The 25,950-nt window shown below is 43.5% G+C and overlaps 1 protein-coding gene across 2 annotated transcripts in view; it reads left to right on the top strand.

Moving 5' to 3' along the window:
- Positions 1 to 25,950, top strand: part of IGF2BP1 (insulin like growth factor 2 mRNA binding protein 1) — a 92,291-nt gene that overhangs the window by 50,198 nt on the left and 16,143 nt on the right. For both annotated transcript variants that reach the window (XM_061589301.1, XM_061589302.1), the window contains 9 exons: positions 9,671 to 9,719; positions 10,216 to 10,267; positions 13,251 to 13,314; positions 17,193 to 17,474; positions 19,811 to 19,945; positions 20,984 to 21,106; positions 22,974 to 23,109; positions 24,922 to 25,044; positions 25,350 to 25,466. In XM_061589301.1, the coding sequence (XP_061445285.1) occupies positions 9,671 to 9,719; positions 10,216 to 10,267; positions 13,251 to 13,314; positions 17,193 to 17,474; positions 19,811 to 19,945; positions 20,984 to 21,106; positions 22,974 to 23,109; positions 24,922 to 25,044; positions 25,350 to 25,466 (1,081 nt within the window). The remainder of the gene's footprint in view (positions 1 to 9,670; positions 9,720 to 10,215; positions 10,268 to 13,250; positions 13,315 to 17,192; positions 17,475 to 19,810; positions 19,946 to 20,983; positions 21,107 to 22,973; positions 23,110 to 24,921; positions 25,045 to 25,349; positions 25,467 to 25,950) is intronic.

Genomic DNA, 25,950 nt, shown 5'->3' with positions numbered 1-25,950 from the left:
CTCATGTTTTGTAAAGCCATTGGATCACAAAACTACACACAAATAAGAAAATACAAAAACACAATCACAAGATGCAAAAGCAGCCCAAAAAGAAGCAGAGGATAAACTTCATCCAACAGCAGGGTAAGATAGAAATAATGGTCTGGTTTTATGTGACGCCCCTTCCTATCTTGTCGCTGTAAGGCAGGCTACCTATATTTGCTGGATCATGACAATTTTCTACCATCATCACCAGTTCCCTTCAAAAAAATCAAATCAGAATTCAAATGCCACTTTCAGTAACCCTTGCAACCAATTTAGATCCAGCGGATAGCATGTTTGGCTTCAGATCTTAAAACAGTAAAGTCCAATGAGTAATTTTGTCCATCTCTCTGCTATAAGACAGGATATCCTATGCCTGCCTGAGTTCAAATCTGAAAAAGTCCTGGGCACTTGGTTGCATGGTCAAAAACATGATGCAGTTTCCCAGGAAATGAAAATAGTGCAGGCCAGTACTCATCATTTGATCATGGCACATGGAACCCCAAAACGTAGTGTAATTGGTGCCTAAAATTTGGAAATATTTTAACAGCTCTGGCCAGGGGAAATCTATTACATGGCCTCAGTTCCCCATCTGTAAAAGGACAATATTTTACCTGTGTTGACAAATACATCAATTGGAGTTCAACTTCCAGAGCAGCTTGAGCCCAGTGCTTCTCTCTGTTTTTTTAAACAAATTTAACCCCTATGCCAAGCAAAGCATGCAAAGAGAACAAAAGAAATGGAAATAGCTGTAATGATAATTAAATCCTGCATGTACATGGTACATACAAAGAAAGTTTGTGTCCTCTGGTTGTACAAATTGGTAGGGTGGTTGGTCCAGAAAGATAAAATATGGTTTTGCATGTGGAAAATAGTCACAGCATGTAGTGAGTGACTCACATGGCCATAGATCTGCTGAAGTATTTACATTTCATCACCCCTAAATCACAGCTGCTTGGTGAATTTAGGAATGTCCAGAAAGTCAGATAGAGTGGGCATGTTCTACCTGTAGTTGTGCGTGGCAGGTGTTGCAGAAGGATGGGTTAATTTTGGCACTGAAAATTCCCAAAGATTCTATTTTGGGAAGCAAGGGTTAGGAAGAACAAAATCAGGAAAAGTAATATCGCTTGTTGCTGTCGGGTTTGCACGCTTGTTAAAATTCTCTGTTGCCATTATTCTTTTTTAATTTCTTTCTTCTTGGCCTCACTCATTCCTAGCCATTAAAACAAGAGCATGTTTTATAGACAGCCCTTAGGCTCTTTATAGAGATTCTCTCTCTCTTTATTGACCCCCTGAGATTCAAGCTGAACGCTCTCCGAGTGTAATTTTGCTCGCCCCATCTCCTTCCGACGGATGCGATTTTCAGAATGCTCTGGAGAGTCAGGCAGGAGACAAGGACTCAGATCATGAAGACTTGAAGCATTAGGAGATGGAATATGATGTCTTGGGTTTTCCTACAGGATGTGGTAAAAGCCAAGTGACCTAGGAGATAAAGAATAGTGGGGGTATGGCTGAGATGGAAGCTCTTACAGCTTGTGCTCTGACTGTCATTTTGGAAGAGCTGTCAAATAATCCGCCTTGAGGATAATACCAGGTTGAGCAACTTGTTCACAGCCAAAGGCAATACTTAGAAGCTTCTAATGAACTGGAGGGCTCTCACACAAAGTGGGCACAGGATGTGGTGGTGGCCACTACCTTGGATGGTGTCGTGGAATTTACGACTGGGTTCTTTTTGAAGGAGACTTAAGAATGAAGCCAAAGCCTGTTTTAAGGTTGTTTATTTAGCTAAGCGCTTAGCCAGAGTAGAGTACAGGACTCAACTCTCCTCAAAATGGTGGTTAATTACAGACAGTTATATACCTTTACCTTCGTCATAATCATGTTAACAGTTAGATTCCATTATTCTATGTTACAATGCTACAATGATGCTCTGCCCCCTGTTCCATCCATCCTCCCTCTATTCCTGCGATATCAGTGTCCTTGGCACATTTTCACTCTCTTATAACAGCACTATTCTATTGCCTACGTGACTCCCTGTTTAGGGAAAATGGCATTCAGTATTGATCAAAATCTTCCTCAATGGTATTTAAAAGTATCAGAATGTTATGACAAAACTGCGGTACCAGTGTAAAATGCCTGCTTTAAATGACCAGAAACGGGCGTTCTGGAACTGTATCAAGCTCACATATTATATAAGAATAAATGGAAAAAATGCTTTTCGGTGGTGGTGGTGAAAAGATGGTATCCATTCATTAGTTTCTGGAAAATCATAACTGAAACCTTGTTTGCTTATTCAACCATACTGAGCACACATCCTGATAGCATGAGCTCGTCAGGAAACAAGGAAGGGATAGCATAACATTCTGTCCGAACCCAGGATCATGACTTGTTTCTCCCTAACAAGCCAGGATTCATAAGCCAACAGCAAATCTTGGTTTAGGGCTGGCGAGCAAACCCCATCCTCTAGGATGCACACCTTAACGTGGTGATGGGGTTTGAGAATGTTGAAGAAGCTGAGAGCAATGCCGTCAGGAGTCTAGACCAAGGGGCTAGACTCCTAGCAGGGGCACCCATGGCGGAATGGTCAAAGCTGAAACACCAGCCTAAGATGCATCCAAACTCAGAGGAAGGCAATGGTAAACCACCTCTGAATACCTCTTAACACGAAAACCCTATGAACAGAGTATCCAAAATGCAACATGAGATAGTGCTGGAAGATGAGACCCCCAGGTCAGATGGCACTCAGCGAGCTACTGGGGAAGAACAGCAGACAAGTACAAGTAGCGCTGTGACTAATGACGCAGCTGGGTCAAAGGAAGGAAGGAAGGCTGAACGGAAGCCCAGATGCTGATGCACACAGATGGAAAAGGAGAGTCTGGAGTTGTACAGCGTACACAATAGAAACATAGAATGTGAGAAGCATGAACTAGGGAAAGTTAGAAATTGTCAAGCAAGAAATGGAACATATCAGCATAACAATACTTGGCGTGGGTGAATTAAAATGGACAGGAATGGGACATTTTCAGTCAGGCAACTACAAAATATTTTATGCAGGAAATGAGAAATTAAGAAAAAACGGGTTTGCTTTAATAGTGAGAAGTGATGTAGCAAAAGCAATTAGGAGCTATAACGGAAGGTCGGAGCAAGTGATATCAATGAGATTAAATGGGAAACCTATTAATATAACCATCCAAATCTGCGTTCCAATGGCAAACACAGAAGAAGAGGAATTACGGGGAAGTACAGGAAGAAATTGATCGCACACCATACGTTGTGATCGACTTGAGGGCACAAACAACAACAAGCAATCCCAATTTGACAGAGAAAGACAAATCACAATCTCTGCTTCAGCCATAACACTAAGCTATCCCCTGCCTGAGAGCCAATGTGATGTAGTGGTTAGAGTGTGGGACTAGGACCTGGGAGACCAGAGTTCATATCTTCACTCAGCCATGAAACCCACTGGGTGATCTTGGGCCAGTCACTGCCTGTCAGCCTAACCTATGTCACAGGGTTGTTGTGGGAGTGAAATGAATAGGGGGAGAACCATGTGCATCACCTTGAGCTCCTTTGAGAAAAGGTGGGATATATGTATAATAATAATACCTGGTTTGCTTATCCACTCATGTGATGGGAACAGCCAAGTGGGAATGAATGGGTTGGGTGCACTGTGTGGTTTATTAAGCCGAGTTTCCTCACTTGTTGTCATGTGTGGTCATGGCCAATATGAATGCATACGTTTTCAAAAAGAGAAACAGTGTGCGGGGGAGGGGGTCAAACAACAATGGAAGTCAGACCCCTTATGAATGGTCATTTAACTGTCCACATGGTTAAACTGTTCTCAGTCCTGCTTTTTTTGCCAATGATGTTTGTTTTATTTTGTTTTACCTTTAGACCTGGTTCCAAAATGTATATTCAGTTGCATTCTATTAGAAAATGAAAATAAAATGCATATTCAATTGCATTCTATTAGAAGCTGAAACAGTTATTTTCAATAACGTGCCCTTGGAATGTGGAGCCTTCTCCAGACATAGAAGAGAAATAGGTGTATGCAATATCAGCCTGCTGCTCAAGATCTCAAGCTGGAAGGTTTCAATATAAATACAGTGCCTAGGGCCCCAGCTTGGTCTTGTCACCCACAAGTGAACAACCATGAAACAGAAGTTACCCAAGGCTATCTTCTGAGCATGCCTGGAGAGGTTAACACTACTGCATATCAGTGCCTCTAATCCTTGCTTAATCCTAAAGGCATCCCACCAGCACTTCATGATCAAGTGTATCAAATGCTGCTGACAGGCCCAGTAAGACCAACAGGGTCACATTCCAGTCCCTCCCTACATGTAGATTGTCCACCTGGACAACCAGATCTGTGTCAGCCTCCTAGCAAAGTCTAAAACCAGACTGCTTATAGATACATATTAAAACAAGCAAACAAAAAAGTATAATATAGGATCTCCTGGGCCAGGTTGCAAGCACACACTCACCTGCCTAGCCCACAAATGCTAAATTAGAAACTGTGATAAGGTCCTGGTTCTCCTGGTTTAAGTGACGACCGTTTGAGTTCTGGCTGCAGCATTCATTCTTTTTAAGTAGTTGATAATCTTTCCCAGATATGAGGAATATTGTGTAGTTCTTTCCAAGCATCCCGTCTGCCTGCAACTGGCAACAATAACTCTAACCTTATCTGCGCAAATATGACCCAACAGTGGACTGGACGTGTCTGGTTCAGAACCCGCTACAACTAGAGTCTGTTAGATTGGATGCAAGCCATTTTTATCTGTAAAATGAGCTTTGTGAGACTTTTAAAAACCAATTGAGTCCACAAGTCTCTGGGGGCAAACTATCTTACTAGATTTGTTGCAGAGGTCTAGATTACCGTATAAACGCTGAGTACATGGGCATTGAGCATGTACACACAAACACTGAAAGCACCAAACGGTGGAGTTTCTTCAGGGCAGGGTGTAACTGTCGTTACCAATGGTAGCGATGCCTTGCCATGAAGAAAAATAATGGGAGAGATCAGAATGACTCCTGTGCTCCCACCCCCAAAAGTAAACATGTTTCCTTCAAACCTTAGGGGATTCCAACTGGGAGGAATTGTATTGGCTGATATGAGAACCTTCCCTAAGCAAATGCTAGGCACAATGGCTCCCTGGCCGCCACCACATCAGGGTGGTAGAGACCTGGACTGGTCTTCTCTGCTGGCTGTTGAGCACCCCATCGCACCGCATCTCATCCCTTCCTTACCTTTTGCCTTGGTGCTGAGGTTGCTGTGGGTACAGTTAGGTCATTAGACACTGGATTGCACTGTACATTTAAAGCAGTATTATACCACTTCAAACAGTTATGGCTTTCCCCCAAAGAATCCTGGGAACTGTAGTTTGTTAAGGGTGCTGAGTGTTGTTAGGAGACCTGCGTTCCCTTCACAGTGCTGCAATTCCCAGAGTAGTTTAACAACAAATCCCTCTTCCCAAGGAACTCTGGGAATTGTTGCACTGTGAGGGGAACAGGCATCCTCAGCAATTTTAAACTATAGTTCTCAGGTTTCTTTAGGAGAAGCCATAACGGTTTACATTTGTATAATAGTGCTTTAAGTATATAGTGCAGGTGGGGCCCAAATGGTCTTACTGGACCCCCTTTTAGGCAGTCATCTGTATTACTTCAGTTATGAAGCACACAATTAACATGCCATGCTTTTACAACTGCTTCTAAATTCTTGATAAACCCCTGAGGGGAAGGGCCATAGCTCAGCGATACAGCATTTGCTTTTCATGTGGAAGGTCCCAGGTTTAGTTCCCAGCCCCAGAAAGTTGCTACCAGTCAGTGTAGACAGTGCTGAGCTAGATGTACCAACAATCTGACTGTGGATGAGATAGTTTACATGTTCCTGTGTTCCTATGGTATCTTAGAGCAAATAATAATAATAATAAATAATAACAACAATAATAAAAAGCTTGCCAACCTTGATTTTAAAAAGAAAGAAATATTCTGAGCATGTGCAGTTTAAATAACTCACTTAAATCATAGCACAGTAACAGGAATAAAGTGGTGCTTGCTTCTGCTGCACTGATGAGAAATACATTTACTTGGGAATATGCACCATTTTGTTGCAAAAAGAATAATATATATTTTTAAGTAAAAATGAGTCTCTGTACTCATGTACATGCCCATCTCCTGTCCCACTCATTATAAAAAGTTTTTAAAATAAGAAGGAAGAGTTCAGCGATGGCCAGTGTTAGCCTCTGTGAGTCATCAACATTCCCATGCTGGCCCAGGTGCTGATGTGGGGATGTATGGTTGCCGCTACCCACCATAATTTGTCACTCTCTGGTGGTCATTTGGGCCCTGCAATTCAGCCCTAAGGTCCAGCCTTAGCTGCAGTGGTGTGAGAGAAGAATGGTCTGGCTCCACTGAGGGGAGCGGAAGGAAGTTGAATTATATGGCATGGCAATGGAGTGAATGCAACAGGCAGAAGAGAAGGAGGTAGGAAGTGGATGGGCAGAGGCAGTGTTTTTTTTGTGAGGGAACTCACCAATACTGAGTACTGGTGCTTTTTTTTTTTTTTTTTTGCTGCCCATGGCAACCATTTTGTGCTGGAACCCACGGCGCTGGGCAAAGGCATCTCATTTCTTTCCCCTTCCCTCTCTTTTCCAACTCCCTCCCCAGGCAGTTCATTGGAGTTACCTGCTTTTTATTATAAGGAAACATGATGGTCCAAACTGTGTTGCTGGCTATCCTGCCCGAACTCGAAAAACTCAGACGCGGCTGTGGTTTTTTCTTTTATTGAAAGAAATAGAGAAAGTTTTGATTTGGTGCAGTTCATGAATCTGCCTACGGCTTATTCAGAACTCAGCAACTCTCTAGGTCTAACTGGGCACAACTTCGCTGCACTAAGACTCAGCAGTGCTCCTCCCCTCACTTGGCTTAAGTAAGGCAGGGCGGGCACCCTACATGCGTGTCCTGTCACTGTTGGGACCATGTGTACCTCTTTCTTGGGTCCTATGGGGCTCGTTGAAACGAATACTGCAAACACAATTACAATGTTTGTATATATATATATATATATATTTAAACAATAACTGAAAGGAACATAACACCATGTATGCCAACAGAATATATCATATATCTTCTTAACATAATAATCTCCAAAGTCCAATGCATTCAGCAAGACATAAATGAAGAAGTTGCTTGCAGAAAGTCCAGTAGAGAAAATTCGGAAATTTCCAAATTGCAAACTTCAAAGCCCTAAATAAAATATAATTTAAATTCAAATACATAAAGCCACAAAAGAATTAATTTACTCTTCCATCCCCTTTACACACATAATTGTAAAACCCCATTACCTAATTCAAGGTGACAAGGGCCTAGTCCTTACTCCCTGGCATTAACAGCTCCTTTTCTCTTCAGCTTCCTCACGGTTTGTACTCAACTCCTTAATACAATCCTTCCATAAGGTTTCTGCACCCACTGGACCAAACCAATATAACCCATAGGGGTTACACACGCACACAGGCAAAGACTCCACCTCAACTGTGCTGTTGAATTTCCCACCACATTCGCCTTCTGGCGCGAGGCGAAGGCGGAGCCTCCATCACCGTCCCATCTTCCCCCTCAGAGGGAAGAGAGCTGCCGGCGGGTGATGCAGACGCAGGGAGAGGGGAAGCTTCAGGTTGGGAAGCAACCGGCTGGTCAGATTGACTCTCCACAGGGGAATCTGGAGCTGCTGAAGTTTTTTTTTTTTTTTTAATTCAATTTTTATACCGCCCATAGCAAAGCTCTCTGAGCGGTGTACAACAATAAAAATATAAATTTACATTTCAATTTTAAAACCACATAATCATCAAATCAACAATTAAACAAACAGATGAAACATGTAACTGACATATACAACAATAATACAGATACTAAAATACTAAAATATTAAAAATATTTAAATGCCTGGGCAAAGAGGAAGGTTTTCACCTGGTGCCGAAAGGATAGTAAAGTTGAGCTGTCAAAGCCCACAGCTGGGGCACCTTCTGAGTCCAGCTACCAGCTTAGCCCTCACCAGCTTGACCATCCCACTTTAAGTCCTCCTCCTCCTCCTCTGCTTCATTCTCGTCGGTCCACCCCCCTCCAGTAGGGCTCACGACACTGGCAGCTGCGGCAAACAGTGGAGAAAGGTTGTGTGTGTTGTGGGTGGGATTTAGAGAGTAAAAACCAGGGATCTGAAGGGCCTCTCAGTGCAGTCCTGTGCATGTCTCCTCAGAAGTAAGTCCTATTGAATTCAGTGAGACGTAACTCCCAGATATGTGTGTAGATAGGATTGCACCCTTTGAGAGGCCCTGTAGGATGAACTCTATAGGGGTTTGCTCTGAAGTACAGAAAGGGTTGGAAAGTTGATAACTCATTGCAGATAAAGACACAGAGTTGTATCAGTGTGCCAAAAGAGCTACCAGGCACTCTAGCAAAAAGCTAAACAGTGCTGTGTGCTCAAAGTTAGGATCATGAGATCTCAGATTTTATTGCTTATTTTACACAGATATAAATGGTACTTAGATTATGTCAGAACTTTGCAGAGAATTTTAAATTTGCAGGAGGCTGCTAAAACTGGCTTGGTTCACACATAATGCTAAACCATGTTTTATTAAACTATGGTTTATTGAACAATGGCTTAGTGTGATGTGTGAACTCTGCCTATCAGCTTAACTATGGTTTGTTTATTGCCAACAAAACATAAACTGAAGCCATAGTTCGTTGTTAGCCTATGAACTTTGGTTTGTTTTAACTGTGGCTTGGTGTTATGTGTGAACCCAGAACCCTTCCTTAACCATGGTTTGTTTTGATTAGCCTTCCCCAGACTCTCAGTAAACTACAAAGGCATGAGATAGGAACAGCTGTAACAGCTGGTTTCTCCAAACTTTGGAGACACAGGCCATGGTTTGTTTGATCAACTGTGGGACACCTCATGACCATCTCATAGTTTGTTTAACAAACCATGGCTTAAACCAGGGGTGGGAAACCTCTGGCCTTCCAGATGTTGCTAAACTACAATCATTCCTGACTATTAGCCATGGCTGGGGCTGATGGGAGTTGTAGTTCAACAATATTTAGAAGCCCACAGATTCCTGGTCCCTGACCATGGCTTAGTGTTATGTGTGAAATAGACCTTTGCATGCCCTTTCCCTCACTTTTTGTGCTTCCAACCAGGAATCTTCTGGTGGTAGAAAATCAAAGCAAGTAGGCACCCTTTAAGCTTTCCATAAGGGGCAAAGTAGTTATTAGATGGTAGTGCGGATTCCTGAGGCACCCACTTTTCACATACTAAGCTCTACTCATAATTTAGTGTACTGCAACAGGTTTTTTTAAAAAAACCACTGGTCACCTGTGGCATGCAAGACCTCTCTCCAGTAGACCAGACCAGGAAACTTTTCAAAAGTTATAGTGCCCACACACACACTTTGAGCCCCAAAATAATAAGCAAGGGTAAGTTTGTACATGCAGATTACTAGAAACCTGTTGACTGTATTTGTAAAACTAAATTTGTTTACGTTTTCTGTAAATAGTGCGACTTCCAGATAGAGATCCATTGGTCTTCTTTTATGTATGCAACACTTTCGGATAGGGTGGGCCTTAAATTTAAATAATGTCCCCCCTTTCTTTATTTTAGAAGCCGCAAAATTCAGATAAGAAACATCCCCCCTCAGCTACGATGGGAGGTAAGTTAGGTTTTTGACAAGTGCATGGTATTTGCCTCTGTGTCCGAAATGTCTTATTAATAAACTGGACGTTACATGTGAGACAAATGAGCTTTGGGTGGGGCAGAGCAAAGGAGATTCTTCACTCCTCTGTTTCCCTTCCATTGCAAAGAAAAGAAAGGGTGGTCCCTCTGGAGCAAAAGAACGAAAAGAGTCCAATTTAAAAAGTTTTTCTCAGGCACTACGTTTCTTTCCTAAACAATGTTGCATGCTAATTTGCTTCTCTAACCACTAAACTGTGTTTATTTACAATAGTACATTTATGTATGGTATGATATGGTTTTTGAGTTCCACTTTGAGGCCTCACTTCTTGTCGTTATTTTGCCCTTCATTTGCCGCACTTCCTTTCATAACTTTTTGTTGGTTGAATTTTCATGGTAACTCTCTCTCTCTCTCTCTCTCTCTCTCTCTCTCTCTCCCCCTCCCCCCCCCCTTTATTTCTTTCACATCTGAATAGGTTCTGGATGGGTTGCTAGCTCAATATGGTACTGTGGAAAACTGTGAACAAGGTAAGATTCCTTGAGAAGTTTCAGAGAATATGTATGGGTGGGCCTTGGAGCAAAAGACAGGTCCCCAAAACAGGATGATGGATGAATCAGTCTGCAATCGTATACTATTTATTTATTTGCCAATTCTAGGCAGCCCTTCATCACGCGTGGTGATCTCAGAACAGTTTCCAACATATTACATTACATTCAGTATAAAACAACAACAATCAAATATAGTACTTAAAGCCAATCCTTAATAAAATACAGCATTGCAGGGAGAAAACAAATCCTGAAACATTAGACAGCATCAACTAATTTAATCCAAAGCCCAGGAGAACACATGTTGTCATTTGTTCCATCAGAGTAGTCGCTATCCAAGCTCAGTCTGGGAAGAGAGAATCCCCTGGTCAGGGTGCCACAACAGAGAAGGCCCTCTCCAATGTTACTGCATAGCATACCAAGCCTGCCAGTGAAACAGCAAGAAGAGCTCTTCCCCTGCTCCCACCACTACTGATCACAGGATCCGGAATGCTTTACATGGGAGGAGGCACTCCAACAAAACCTGGGAGTTAAATTTACTTGGGAGCGAGTCTCACTGAAATCAGTGGGACTTGCTTTTGAGTAGACATACATGGGATTGCACTGTCAGTCTAGCCCAGCCTTCCCCAACCTGGTGCCCTCCAGAAATTGTTGGATGCAACTCACATCAGCCCCAATGGTCAAGGATGATGAGAATTTATATATTTTATTTATTGTTACATATATACCCTGCCCGTTGCCCCTAAGGAACTCAAGGCACCAAACAATAAGCAATAAAACAATAAAAAACATATTTTAGACATCTTTAAAACAGTTCTAATACAGATGCAGAATAGGATAAAGGTCTCCACTTAAAGGGCTTGTTGGAAGAGGAAGGTTTTCAGTAGGTACCAAAAAGACAACAGAGATGGCACCTGTCCAATATTTAAGGGGAGTGACGTCCAAAGGGTAGGTGCCACAGTGCTAAAGGCCTGATTCCTATATTGTGCAGAATGGACATCCTGATGAGATGGTATCTACAGGAGGCCCTCACCTGCAGAATGCAGTGATAGCTGGGTATATAAGGGGTGAGCTGATCTTTCAGGTATCCTGGCACCAAGCTGTATCGGGCTTTATATACTGACACCAGCACATTGAACTTAGCCCAGAAGCTAACTGGCAGCCAGTGCAATTCTTTCAGCAGCGGGGTAACATGTTGGCCATATCCTGCCCCAGGGAGTTGTAGTCTAACAACATCTGGCGGGCACCAGGTTGGGGAAGGCTGGGCTTGCCCTATTCAGGCATTTGAGCAAGCACGTGCGGCTTTAAACTGGGAAGGGAGACTGGGATGTGCAGTCAAACCCTGCATCCATGTGTGCTGGCTCCACTTAAGACTGCAAAGATCTGAAGACTACTTTGATGTGCATTTGGCTGAACGCAGTTAGAAGCCTTTCTGCAGTCAGGAGCCTTGCATTATCAGGATTCCCAATTGCTGGGAGGCTTCTAAACCCGTTCAGTCTTAGAAGCTCCCTTTACATCTTCATGTTAAGCAAACAAAGGTCAGAAATGAAGCTAGCACATGCGAGGGCATTGAGAGGGGGACTTCAACAGGCATCCTCGTCCCCTCCCCACTTTAAGTCCACATGAGCTTCCTGTTTCTGGCCATGTCTTTTCTGCATGTGTTCATTCATAAATCTGTTCTGCCCTGTGTTGGCATTAATCTGTGATTGTTATTATCCTGGGATTTTTATTTTGAAATCTGCATTAAAATGTGAATTTTAAAACAACTTTTTTTTCTCGAAAGAATGCATTTCTAAATATGCCGTTGATACATTTTTTTTGAGTTGAGAACTGTGTTGGGATATTCAGGGCATGCAAAAACTAGCAGATAAGCTGGTTCCAATCTGCACATTAGTTTTGGAAAGTGTGGATCCAGTTGGTTCATATCAGAAGTTGCAAAGAAAAAAATTCCTCAAGCATCTCTACAAATGAGAGATATTACTAGTCTATTGGTTCCCCTCTTCTCATCATTGTTTTCCCACACTGATGGAGGCAGGAAATGGAGGGAAGTCTGAGCTCCAGTTCTAGTAGTGCAGGATCAGAGCTTGGAAAAGTTACTTTTTTGAACTACAACTCCCATCAGCCCCAGCCAGCATGGCCACTGGATTGGGCTGATGGGAGTTGTAGTTCAAAAAAGTAACTTTTCCAAGTAGCAAGAGGGGCCTCCCCCAGAGCTGGCGGTAGACTTCATTGGGCCTCGGCATTGTGCCCCCGCTAGGCCCCTGGCCACCACCAACCTGCACCCTCACCCAGTGCTCCTGTCCCCATCAGGCCCTTACTCTGGTGGTGCTGCTGCTGCTACAGCATGCTGCTACCAATCACTCCCCTCCTCTTCAACCTGCGTGTGCAGCAGAACTTTGCAAAGGGTGCAGATCCTTCAGGTAGCTCAGATCCATGGACACCACCACCCCTGCATTTGAAATTGATCCACATACAGTGCTTGATTATGATGTTGGGCATTGCCTGTGGGCAATTTAAGATGCCAGTTGGACACTGTGGATTGGAGCCAAGCACTGGCTCAACACCCATTCTAAAGTGCCACTACTGCTTGCTGGGGAAATATATCGGGGGCGGAGGGGAGGCAGAATGCTGTAGCAGCAGCAGCACACAACAGCGCTGGGAGACAGGGGCCTGTTGGGGATGGCAGGATTAGCGTTGGGTCCTTCTGAGCCTGCCACTATCAGCAGGTGCCCGGCCATCCTGACCCAACACCTGCATTTGCCTCTCTAGGCCCTGTCCTCTGATAGGGGAATGGAAAGTGTCCTGTGGTTCAATCTTCCAGGAATCCTGAAAAATTTGTCTCTTTGCGCTCCAGCTCTTGCTGTCTCTCATGGGTGTGGGCTGAGCTGTTAATGTAGAGTAATTTGGTCAATAATAATAATGATGGCTGGCTTAGCTAACCCAGATTTCTTCTTCCTTATGCAAGTGAATACAGACAGCGAGACCGCGGTTGTCAATGTCACATACTCCAACCGGGAACAGACCAGACAGTAAGTGAAAAGTGCCTTATTGGCTTGCAATTGTATCTGGTTTAGCCTTGAGCGTGCTTAAAATCCCGCACAAAGCTCTGAATTGCAAGACTAGCAAAAATAATTTTGCATTGGCTGCTCCCGCCTGCCTCCTCTAAATTTATTTCAAAATCTGTGGCTTGTTTTTTTATTTACTTATTTTGGAATATATATCTCGCCTCCTTACACACCCGAAGTGAATTCAAAGCAGCAGGTTACAGACTATAACATGGTGGGTAACCTTCTTTTGGCCCAAGGGCCACAATCAGAGGCTATGTGTCAACTGTGATAGTGGTCATCCACCACTATCACATGGTACACATACAGGCAGGCAGCCTCCCTCCTCAGTTATCTGTGCAGATCAGCTGAGGGAGAAGGGTATCGCCCCGGTCATCAGATGATCAGTCTGATGACTGGGGAGACAGTAATTTGCATCCCCCGTCAGGGTGCTGAGTTGGACAGAGAGGTTTAAACCTCACCACCCACCCCAGTGCTGTTTACTTTATTATTATTTTTCCTTTTGGCCGCCACCACCAAAATTATTGTGGTCTTGAGGGGCCAGAAAAATTTGCTTCGGAGGCCTGGTCCAGCCTATGGGCTGGGGGTTATTTACCTCAAGCAATACATAAAAACACATCTAGTATAAAATTATAAAAAGCCCAAATACCACCAAATAATAATAACAAAAATCAGCCATAGAAGTAACATTAACTAAAATAAGAAAGCCAACAGAACCATCAATTAAAACCCTTTTTGGAACAGCCATGCTTTAGTCAGGCGCCTAAAGGAATAACATGCCAGAGGCTGACAAATCTCCCTTGGAAGGGCATTCTGCAAGGTGGGTGACATCACAGAAAAGGCCCTGTCCCTAGTGGCTGCTGACTGTGGCAGTGGTACCTGGAGCAAGGCTTCACGTGCTGCCCAATATGTCGCCGCTCTAGTCAAAACCCTGCCCTTTTGGAAAGGTGTAAGGGTAGCACTAAGGGTATCTGCACCTGTGGAGATTTTCTACTCTTCCATTCTTTGGGAAAAATTGGACTTTCTGCAGTCTGAGAAAATGCAGAAGAGCCATAGGGAAGATAGAGGGTGACAATGATTGGATGATGGTGTCATGTGGATGCCCTGTAAAAAGTGGGTGAACAAAGCATGGCAATTCAGCACTACACTAGCATAGAAGCATCTCAGAAGCAACAGAGCGGATTCCTGCCTGGACACCCCTCTCCCCCCTGCCATGGTGCAACGTGTAGAAATAGTAGAGGCTGCAGCAATATCAAAACTTGACTTTCAATGTCAGATTTAAAGGTAGCAGCCAACTGGATGCTAATATGGTCTTGTTAATGTTAACACCGCCATCTATAGGCAGCTGTCTGGAACTGCAGTCCATTGTCAAAATTAAACTTGCTTTCTGCGTCCTTGTTGTAATCCCAGGTCTCCGATAAGGGTATCTGTATGTAGATTTTTTTTTTCAAATACCTGTTTCATCATATTCACATTTTCCATTTTTAAAATGTACACCTTAGCAAAATTTTAAGTGCAGCATTAAGAAAATTAGTGTGAAGTGATCCAAAAAATACTATCTCTTAGAGGCTGAATATTTTGAATCTGTGGGAGTAGAGGAGGGAGAACTGCTCATATGTTAGTTTCCTCTGCCCTTGTCAGAAGTGGACAGGGAGAAGGGAAAAGAGTTTCATTGGAAATGAGAGGTGGCAGCTGTGACAACTGGGTGAGGGAAGAGGGCATGAGGGTTTACCACTTTAGGAAGGGGGTGGATTGATGACAATGAACCTTCTGGCTTTTCAAAATGGCCTTGTTGATAGATATACTTGATTGCTTTATATATTGGCCTTGGCATGACTCCACCCCTTCTTTATTATCTGTAATATACAGGGTGTTGTGCTTGTAGTGATGAAGCCTCTAGCATGAGTTGGCAGAGCTGGTATGATGGCATGGAACAGGCTAGCTTGTAGTCGAACTTCTATGAGGGAAGGAAAAGTTGTCAGCCTGTTGGGGATTAAAACCTCATACAGAAGGAAGTTGAGGAGTGGGCAAGATTCTGATCAAAAATTACACATACAAACTAGAGGGGCTGTTAATTATTGGCAAGGAAGCAAAGGGGTCAAGATGTGTGGGCCAAGAAACCAAAGGCTTTGAGTCTAGAACCTGATAGGAAATTCAGCCAGTTGTGCTTCTTTTCTCACTGAGCATTGTCATCTGGGGGCCAAGAAGCAGCGCATAGTAATGGTAGGGCTGAGTTTCACATATAGATTTGAACTAATCAGCCGAAAATAAAACTATAAAATCAGTCAGTAATTCACAGATAATACATAGCCAGGCCACATTCCAGGAAAAGCTTGAGTGAATAATACATTTTTAACAACCACCTGAAACTCAATATTGATTATGCTTGCTTGATATTGATAGGTGGGGAGCTCCACAGTGTCAGTGCTGCCACACTATATGGCCTACTCCTACTAGTCCTGCAGCGGACATAGTGCAGCACTGTGAAAAGTGGCTTTCTCATCAATCTGAGTGGTTGGGCAGGGACATATAAAGCAGCCCCTCAAAGAAACAGGCCCCAAGTTGTTTGGGGCTTTGTATACTAACAGCAAAACCTTAAATGTGGCCCGGTGGCTTCTTGGCAGGCAGTGCAGAACTTTTGGCAGAGGTTTTACATGCTTCCAAAGGCCCATTCCAGTCAGTAGCTGAGCTACTGCATTCTGCACTAGCTGCAGCTTCTGGACCAGTCTTACTCCGCCTCAGTATTTGGGAGTTTGTCTAACAGTAAACTACCTCTGTGGTTGCAGAGATTAATGCTTCAATCTGTTGCACATTTCTTTGGCAATCAGTCCCATTGAATTCAGCAGGATTATGTTTGTGAACATGCACATAGAATTGGGCTGTAAAAATTAGTTACCAGTTCAGCACCTATACTGTGGACAGGACCTTTATGATAAAAGAATAAATCCCTTTTTGCAATGATACGAGATAAGCGAATCGGGCATATAATTGCATGCTGCTAGGAAATAAATAACCTGAAGAGGTTATTTATGGCCAGGCTTACATTTTTGAGGATCTGGGATGACTCGTTATATTTTCATCTGGTTTTATTAATAGTATGCACTTGTTTGGGATCATGACCCATTCTGAGCCCTTGGAAGTTGGCAAACTAGATATTTCAGTGAATAAATGAGACTTGCAACAAAATGTTGCTGTGTGGAGGGATGCTGTTCACTCCATTCCACTCCCCCCCACAAGACAGGCCACATCCACACTATACATTTAAAAAACTATTATACAACTTTAATGGTCATGGCTTCCCCCAAAAAATTCTGCGAACTGTTGTTTGTTAAGTCTGCTGAGAGTTGTTAGGAGACCCCTATTCCCCTCAAATAGCTACAGTTCCCAGTCGTTTAGCAATCTATCCCTCTTCCCAGGGAACTCTAGGAATTGTAGCTCTGTGAGGGGAATAGGGGTCTCCTAACAACTCAAAGGACCTTTAACAAATGGCAGTTCCCAGGATGCTTTGGGGGAAGCCATAACTGTTAACCATACTTTAAATGTATGGTGTGAATGTGGCCTTAGTATTCCATGATCACTGAGTATGCTCAGTTTTCACTGGGCTCTTTCAGTGTGTGTGTGTCTGCCCCCCCCCAGCAGCTCCCATTTTTAAAACAAGGGTGCTTTTTTTTTTTGTTAGTTTTAAAAGCCTTGAGTCCACTGATACCTCTCTCTTTTGTATGGGTGGTGCTGTTTTGGCTGCATAAGCAATGGCACTCACAGCCTGAACATTGAGAATAGAGGGAATAATAGCTGAGATACGAGGTAATCATGCGGCTTTTCTCTCTCTGTTTCTTCTTCAGAGCCATTATGAAACTTAATGGGCACCAACTGGAGAACCATGCGCTGAAGGTCTCCTACATCCCCGATGAACAAACTGTGCAGGGCGCAGAGAACGGGCGTCGAGGAGGCTTTGGAATGCGGGGTGCCCCAAGGCAAGGTTCTCCTGTGGCTTCAGGAGCGCCTGTGAAGCAACAACCAGTAGACATCCCCCTCCGGCTTCTTGTTCCCACCCAGTACGTGGGAGCCATTATCGGCAAAGAAGGTGCCACCATCCGCAATATAACCAAGCAGACGCAGTCCAAGTAAGACCCAATTTGCTTAGCAAATATTTTCTTAACAATCCCACTTGTTTGCTTCCACTCCTTAATACTGATTTACTGCCAAGAGTGTACTGTGCACCTCATAGTACACATGGCTAGCCCTACCATTAGGCAGAGTGAGATGTATGCCTTGGATGCTGGGGGTGAGGTGTTGGAGGACAGAGCTACATGTGCCATGGACCCTGCATTGCATCACCTCAGCTAGCCTACTGTCCTTGGGTAGAGTGGAAGGCTCTGTCCCATTGCAAGTGTTGAAGCCAAGATTCAGCTGCAAAGCCAGTTAGCTTCTGCGCATGGAATGAGAGGTGCCATCTTGTCTTTCCCCTCAGACAGCTAAAACGTCTTGGGCCAGCTCTGGTGGAAGCCCAGGACAGAAGGATTACAGTTCTTAAGAGCAGCAGGCCAGAGGCCAAAGAGGAGAGCAGAGAGATTCAGTGGACAATAGCATTTCTTCTGTTTGACTCAGAAGGCACCTCAGGCTGCAGACTGGGATGCCATTAAGGGTGGCAGATTGGGAGATTTAATTATTTACAAGTATGTATATAAATAAATAAATACTTGTAAATGTGTGTGTGTTTTATAGGCACTAAAATAATATAGTAAAAACAGTATTACTATTAATGTTATTATATTTATTACCTGCCCTTCACCAGCAGGTTCCAGGGCGGGTTACAACAATTTAAAATTCAGTATTAAAAACACAGAAAACAAATTACAGTCACAGGAATAGGGTGAATAATGCATAAAAACAACACATGCATCTAGGTAAATTCCACAACATGCTAACTCACTCGGAGATAGAAAGACAGACAGACAGGATTTGACTCACAGGGGTACTGTCCACTGGAAAGTGATTTATTGTTTTACTTCTAACCTACCCTTTCTCCAGGAAACTCATTTCCTCTCCCCCACTCCTACTTTATCCTCACCACAATCCTGTGAGGCAGGTTAGGCTGAGACACAGAGACTAGCCCAAGAACTGCCCAATGAGCTTCATGGCTGAGGAGGGATTTTAATGCAGGTCACTGTCCTAGCCAAAAACTCCAACCGCTGCCACAGTAACCACGTGGCTCTCACTGTTGTCCTGTGCAAGCCCCATTGGAATGAACGGGAATTACTCAAGATTCAAAAAAAGTTTCTATTGGGAAAATGTTTCTTTATGGTACATCTAGAAGGCCTACAAGCAACACTGTTCCTGCCCAGGGAGTTTACAAGCCTTCATGTAAGATAGAGATGGAAGGGGAAAAGTCAGAGATTGTGAGATGAGGAGCCTGGGCCAAAGCAGAGTTGCAGCAAGGGGAGCTGAGGTTTTGAAGCTTCTGTTGGATTGCCTTCATGTTTCTGATTCTTTAAGCTGGGGTTGCCAACCTTTTTGGACCAGAGGGCACATTTCAAATTTTGAGAGAGTTCTGGGGGCCATGGCATAACACAAATTGGCTGCCATGGGGGCATGGCAGAGTAGTCACGGTGCTTTCCTCATAATTGTATTTCCACACTAGAAAAGGCTTGACCTGTTGAAGTTCTGCCTGCCATGCAGCTGTTAAAGGCATAATAATACTGTTTTCCCCTAATTCCAATCCTAAACCAAAGCCAAGGCTGCAATCCTGTACCCACTTGTCTAGGTGAGCCCCATTAAACGCAAAGAGACTTAACTTCTGAGTAGACATGGATACCATTGTACTGTACGTTACAGTGAATACTTAATAGGTTCCTAATCTTTAGCTCCTGTAAAGCAGAAAACATGCGTAAGCCTCTTTGCAAAGTTTTCACATTTTCCTTTTGGTGGGAGAGGGGGTTCTTTAACATTCACCCACGCTTACTGTGTAGTAGTATTTGCAGAAAAAAATTGTAGGCACTGTCTGATCTCAGATGAACCCAGCACAGGAAAGATGCATCCTGGTTGTTAGGGACAAAAGAAGGGCAAACTATGGATATTCCAAGGACTAAGAAAAAAGACAGAAGCAGGAAAAGTTCACTAAAAGGAAGGGAAAAACAGCAGCTCTTTAGGACTCCAGGAAATTCCTATTGCCTGGTGTCCAACATTCACTTACCAATCACAACTCTGGCTTCACTCATTGGCTAATGCCATGTTGGTTCATTTCACAGAAATCACTTAGAAGGGTGCCTGCACATTTTGATCAATAAATTCCTTTCTAGGAGAGCCAGAGACTATTTCTTAAAGAATGAAATCTGGGTTACCTATTGGGGGTGCTACTGGACGCCTTTCTGGGTGCTATGTTAATGGGTTGGTGACTCCTGCTGTAAGCACATTTTTTGTTATTTGAGTGTCTCTTCTGTCCTTTTCCCATTCAATGCAGAATCGACGTGCACCGGAAGGAAAATGCTGGGGCAGCAGAGAAAGCAATAAGCATCCATTCAACCCCAGAGGGCTGTTCTGCTGCTTGTAAGATGATCTTGGAAATCATGCAAAAAGAAGCAAAAGACACCAAGACGTAAGGCTGGGCTATTGTTGCTGCAAAGTGTAGGACTGATCTTTTATGATGATTTCATTGTTGGCAGGAAGTGGTGGTGGTAATAAATCCTAGAGTACTTCTAGAAACTGTTCTTGAGGTAAAGGACCCATTTCCCCCACTCCATTTACAGCAGAGGTGGGGAATCTGACCCTCCAGAGTTTGCTGGACTACAAGAACCATGACCATTGGCCATGTTGGCTGAGGCTGATGGGAGTTGGGGGTCCAACTATATCTAGAGGACCACATAGAAATAAGTGAAGCTGTCAGGCCATTGGTTGATCTAGCCCAGTATTGCCTACTCTGAGTGACAGCAGCTCTCTCTAGAGTCCTTTTCAGCTGTGCATCTTTGGATCGTTTCAACTGAAGATGCCAAGGGCCCAAACTGGGGCCTTTTGCATGCATCGCTTGGGCTCTCTGCTTGGCCCCTCCTGGCTTTTTTCTTTCACAATCCAACTGGGGTTTCATGAGTGCTCATGCCTGTGTTTTTTCTAATCTTCATCCTCCCTAAAGAAAAATCCATGCATTCAGGATGAGCTGTGCAAATTAAGAATACTTTCAGATGTTGATGATGATGATATCCAGCAGGCTGTTCTTATGTTGAAAAGGAGTGATGGGGAGAGTTGACTTAGGAAGGAGAAGGCAGTTGCAATGAGATGGAGAACTATGAGGACGTGACAGCAAATTGTTTTGAGAAGAGTGGGACTTGCCTCCTCATTGCCGCCTCAAAATGCCTTCTTTGCAAAGCTAGTCGGCAGCCTCTGCTTTATAAAGCTGTTGACTTTGGCAAGACCTTGCCAGCTTATGTTTGTGTTACAACTGCGTGCAAGTCAAACTACAACCCCACTTTGGCACCACAGCTTTATTCGACAACTGGAAGGGGCCAGTCTGTTCAGGGCTTGCTCTCCCTGAAAATAAGTCAAGGCATCAAACATAGTCTGAACTTGACCAGGAACACATCAGGATGTAGGAATCCATCACAACCCTCTGAATTCACCTTTTTTTCCTCCCACCCCCCAGGGCTGACGAAGTGCCTCTGAAAATCCTAGCCCATAACAACTTTGTGGGGCGACTGATCGGCAAAGAGGGCCGCAACTTGAAGAAGGTAGAGCAGGACACAGAGACAAAGATCACCATCTCCTCGTAAGGGTTTTTTGGTTCCTTCATTCCCCCACCCCCTTCCTGTCCCATCACACTAGTGGGGGGAGGTTGATGAAATGTATTTGCACTGTGTGTGTTGTCCTCCCCCCTACTTTCCCATCCACCCTAAGGTCTGGCAACCTTCAGTCTGTTGTGGGCATGCATGCAGGTATTTGTTTAGCTGTGTGCATGCACCTTTAAAACATTTTTAAAAATAACTAATTTTATTATATACCAGATTTGCACAAAAGAGCAGGAAAGAAAGAAAGAAAGAAAGAAAGAAAGAAAGAAAGAAAGAAAGAAGTGTGTTACTCCAAGCTAGGCAAGGATTTAGAGTCACTTGCGTGAGAGGCTGCTGCTTCCTTTCCACCCATTTTCCCTTCCCACCTCCTGTACCTGCAAGGGCAAATTTTATTTTTGTTTTTAGTACAGCTGTTTTGTGTAAGAGCATTTTTGCACAAAAGAGCTGTTTTATAAATATATAGTGCCACGGACGTGCCTTCAGCAGCAACTGGTGGAAAATGGTAGACTGCATCCTTTCCTTTGGACTGATGGAAACAAAATGGACAAACATCACCCAGTGAAAAGTCACAACGTGTAAAAAGTCCCTGCCCATACAATGAACATCAGTGGATCCACAGTTGCGTATCACTTGATTATATTGTGGATTTTCTTCCCTCATCGGATTATCCACAGATCAGGAAAATCCAAATTTAGTGGGGAAAAACCACAGGCTGCCACTTGGATGAAGAGGATGTCATGTGGATGCTGCGAAAAAAACAAATAAATAAAAAATAGAGACACAAGCAGTTTTGAATCCACATTAAACTCCAGGGTTGACAAGCCCTTGGAAACTGGCAGACACGTCTCCCTTCTGTGTTTGAAAACATACCTGAAAGGCTTCTGCTACTACATAGGGGCCTCTGAGATTGTGCCCTCACTCACTTTGCATAGGGTGAGATGGCATTTGCATGGTTCTTGACACATGCTCTTCCTTCCCCTTGAAAGTGAGACAAGGCACAGAGACAAGAAGATAGACAGACAGACAGATTTTGCTTCCCCCACTGACTGGCCTTTGCAGTTCAAGTATAAAATATAAACAACTAAGCAGGTAAAATTACCAAACTAAAACACCAGCTGTTGTAATTTGTGTAAAAAATCTAAATGTAAGAACATTATTAAGCAGATAAAATTATCAAATTTAACCAGAATATAAACATTATACAATTTAAAACTCAGGGCATTGTTATGGTCCTTATTTTAATGGCGGTCTCTCTCGCTCTCTCGTACACACGTTGTCATCTTTCACCTCCACAGGTCTTTATCTCCATTCTGCTGCTGCCTCCTTCTCCTCCTTTATCCATGTTCTTGCCCTCCGGCTCGGTTTTCCTTCCACTCCATTCTTCACCACCACCACCCATTTGTTTAAACAATTGTTTTCTCCACTCCGCCCTGTCTCGCTATCCACCTCCTCCCTCGTTGCCTCCTACCCACCCACAGAGCATGAGGAAAAGAGCAATGCTGCACTGAGGCACATGATTTTCATCCACAAATCAGAGGAGCAGAAGATTTCCCCTGCTCCCCCCACCCCAAGTAATGCCCAAAAGTAATGCTGGAAACACTACAATTACTCCACAAAAGTAATAAAATTACTCCTAGTTCTATTGCAGTCAAAATGTAAAGGAATTACCCACTCGTTCCTCAAACTTGTAACGAATTACTTCCAAGCTCTGCTCCTTGCAGTCTCTCTACCTCTTAGGGAATGGATACCATAACATGTAATAGTGGTAGAGGGACGTGTGTGAAGTGGAGTGTGTGTGAGACTCACAGATCAGAGATGTTCATGTCCCCCCTTTTTTGTTATCCCCAGCCTGCAGGATTTGACCCTGTATAACCCTGAAAGGACCATCACAGTGAAAGGCTCCATTGAAAACTGCTGCAGAGCAGAGCAAGAGATCATGAAGAAAGTGAGGGAGGCCTATGAAAATGATGTGGCAGCTATGAGTGTGAGTCCGCTTATGTCACATCTTTTTCTCCCTTAGGATTCAGATGCTCTTATGACATCCCATCTGCAGCAAGCACAGTCTGTGATTAGTGGTTTTCCATCAAAAGGCTCTAGAAATCTATTCATCTTAAGTTTTCAGTCCTTCTTAGTAAATTTTAAGAGTATTGGTTCTCCCCCTCTTTTTTTCTTTTTAGGTTGTCATAGTACAATAAATAACATAGATACCAATGGGCAGATGGGATGGTAGAAATTCTTGTGGACTAGAAACGTTTGTGAATTTAACTGATCACAGCATTACAGTTAGTTGATCAAAAGAAAGACTGTTAAATGACTGGAGCAGGGAGAACTTTTAAGAAGTAATATATGCATCCATCTTGATTTGAAGAAGCAAAAGCCCTGAAACAGAGATGATTGGTCACAAATGAACCCTGTTGTTGTTGTTGTTGTTGTTGTTAGCTACAGCAGCAGAAACAATATTTAGTATCGACACAGTGCTTTTTGAGTGTTCAGATAACAGTAATCCTTACAATAATCAGTAGGACATTGTTATTTTCCTCAGTTAGTAGATGGGAGACTGAGACTCAATTCAAATATATTGGCTGTGTATGGATAATCAGTCCCTGGCTTCATGAGCATGGATATGAGCAGTGTGCAAATGCAGGCAACCTGTTTGATTCTCCATTTGTGTAAGTGAGCAAAAAAGCCAGGAATCAGCAGTTCACTCTAGCTTCCTGTTAAATGCAAAGCAAGAATTATGGTTAATGGCTTCCAAGCAAGCCAGGTTCCAGAAGCCAACTTTAAGCTATGGTCTAACCATAGCTCCCAATTAGAATGTAACAGGAAGCCATGGTTAACTGCAGCTTCCTGTCTTCTGTTGCCATTTGCATGAAGGGAAGGGTGAAGCAGCAGCAAAGAGGTTGTGTGCAAGTGCACACTGCTCATGCATATCCTGGCTTTTTAAGACAGTTTATAATCATCCTTGTTGGGCCAATGTCAAACCATGGTTTGGCATTCAGCAGCACCCCTGTGGGTTTCTGCACTCCCATTCTTCCCCTCTTGCACCTGGGCTCCCTCCTTCATTTCCTGCTTTTTGCTAGCCATACTTTGCTGTAGTTTGGCATGATGTGTGCATTTTCAGTCCAAGGTTAGCGCTTTTCTTCCAAACCTCTTTTTGAAGTAGATTGCAATCCATCATTCAAAGATTTGCACCCACTATAGTTTGCCACTAACTATGTTATTTGCTAACTATAGCAAAAAAAACCCCCAGGAAATGGAGGAAGGGGCCTGTGCATGTGAATGGAGAAAGCAAGAGATCCAAGGCCCACAAGACTGTAGGGATGCTTCTGATTGCAAAATCATGGTTTGATATTATGTGTGAATTGAGCCATAGTGACTTCTCTAAAGCCACAATTAATTCAGAAGTGAAGTGGCGTTTCACTTGGAACTTCCTAGTTCTCAGCTCACACTTTATAGCTTGCACTGTGATGTGCTTCATTCACATGTTGGGCTCACTGCTGTGGGGTTTTTGAACAGGCTTTTTGCTCACCTGGAGCTGTTGATCAATGTACCAAAACCTGGTTGCATCATGGGAAGTGGCAGGCTACTTCTATCAACGTTCTAAAGTGAGTTTTAATGCCTTAACTCCTGTGGGGATTCCAGTTTGCTCAAACTTGTACCCAGGGCATCCTGTTTCCATAGATGAGGAAGTTTATTGTACAGAACCCTCTGCTGCATTTCTTGGTTCTCTGAACTGGGGCAAATTAACTGAATACTTTGTTCACCATCTTATTTTCTCTCTCTCTTTTCATTTTAGCTACAGTCACACCTGATACCTGGTCTTAACCTAGCTGCTGTCGGCCTCTTTCCTGCCTCTTCCAATGCTGTGCCGCCTCCCCCAAGTAGTGTCTCTGGAGCAGCCCCATACAGTTCTTTTTTGGTAAGCTTAAGTTCTCCTTCTTTATAGAGAACTGGTTATATGGGACTGTTTGCCCCCAAAAATAAAACCACACAAAAAAGACATTAGCATACAACCCTTCATTCCCTAAAACCTGTATGAGTTCCAACCAAAATAACATACCATTTCTGCCACAAACAAACCCTGCACTAAACATTCTGTGACATCATAGCAAATCAGCCAGTGGTGGATGGGTGGCAGACAACAGTTTTAAATCTAATTCATCAATTTGGGATATCCAGTTTGACTGAAATTGACTGGTGACCACAAAAACTTTACCTTGGCAGCCTCCTGAGCAAGAGACTGTGCACGTCTTCATCCCTGCCCAGGCTGTGGGCGCGATCATTGGCAAGAAGGGACAGCATATCAAACAGCTTTCCAGATTTGCAAGTGCCTCTATCAAGGTGCCCATTCCATTCTATTCCTTTGGTGGCTTAATCCCTATTGTTGATTTTATTGATTGATGCAAAACAACTGCTGACATGTTGGTGCTAGAAAATAAGGTAGTCATCCTGAGTAAGCTGGTGGCCTTTTTATTGCTCCAGCTTCAGCAGGTTAGAGAGTCAGAGGGATACTAGGCTTAAAAAAAAAAACCAAGCAAGTTCTCCTGTGAGGGTCCCATTTGAACATCAGGGTCGCTGCATAAGAGCTATGTGGTGCTCTTAGAGAGCTCCATTTTGGTTCATTGGGGAACCTCCGAGGGGATTATGCCCTTACATGTGAACCAGGTGTTGGTGCAACTTGTGGGATGGCCTTGGGCAAGCCACTGCGTTTCAGTCTTACAGTGTGATTGCCAGGAAAAGAAGCATTCACTCAGCCTTTCCCAATCTTTGGGTCCCCAGGTGTTGTTGGACTACAACTCCAGTTGTTCCTGTTTCACGAGTTAGC

This window comes from Rhineura floridana, chromosome 11 (assembly GCF_030035675.1).
Source record: "Rhineura floridana isolate rRhiFlo1 chromosome 11, rRhiFlo1.hap2, whole genome shotgun sequence".
NCBI classification, from domain to species: Eukaryota; Metazoa; Chordata; class Lepidosauria; order Squamata; family Rhineuridae; genus Rhineura; species Rhineura floridana.
The sequence above is the reverse complement of the archived record's forward strand: the minus strand, read 5'-3'. Positions and strand labels throughout refer to the sequence as shown.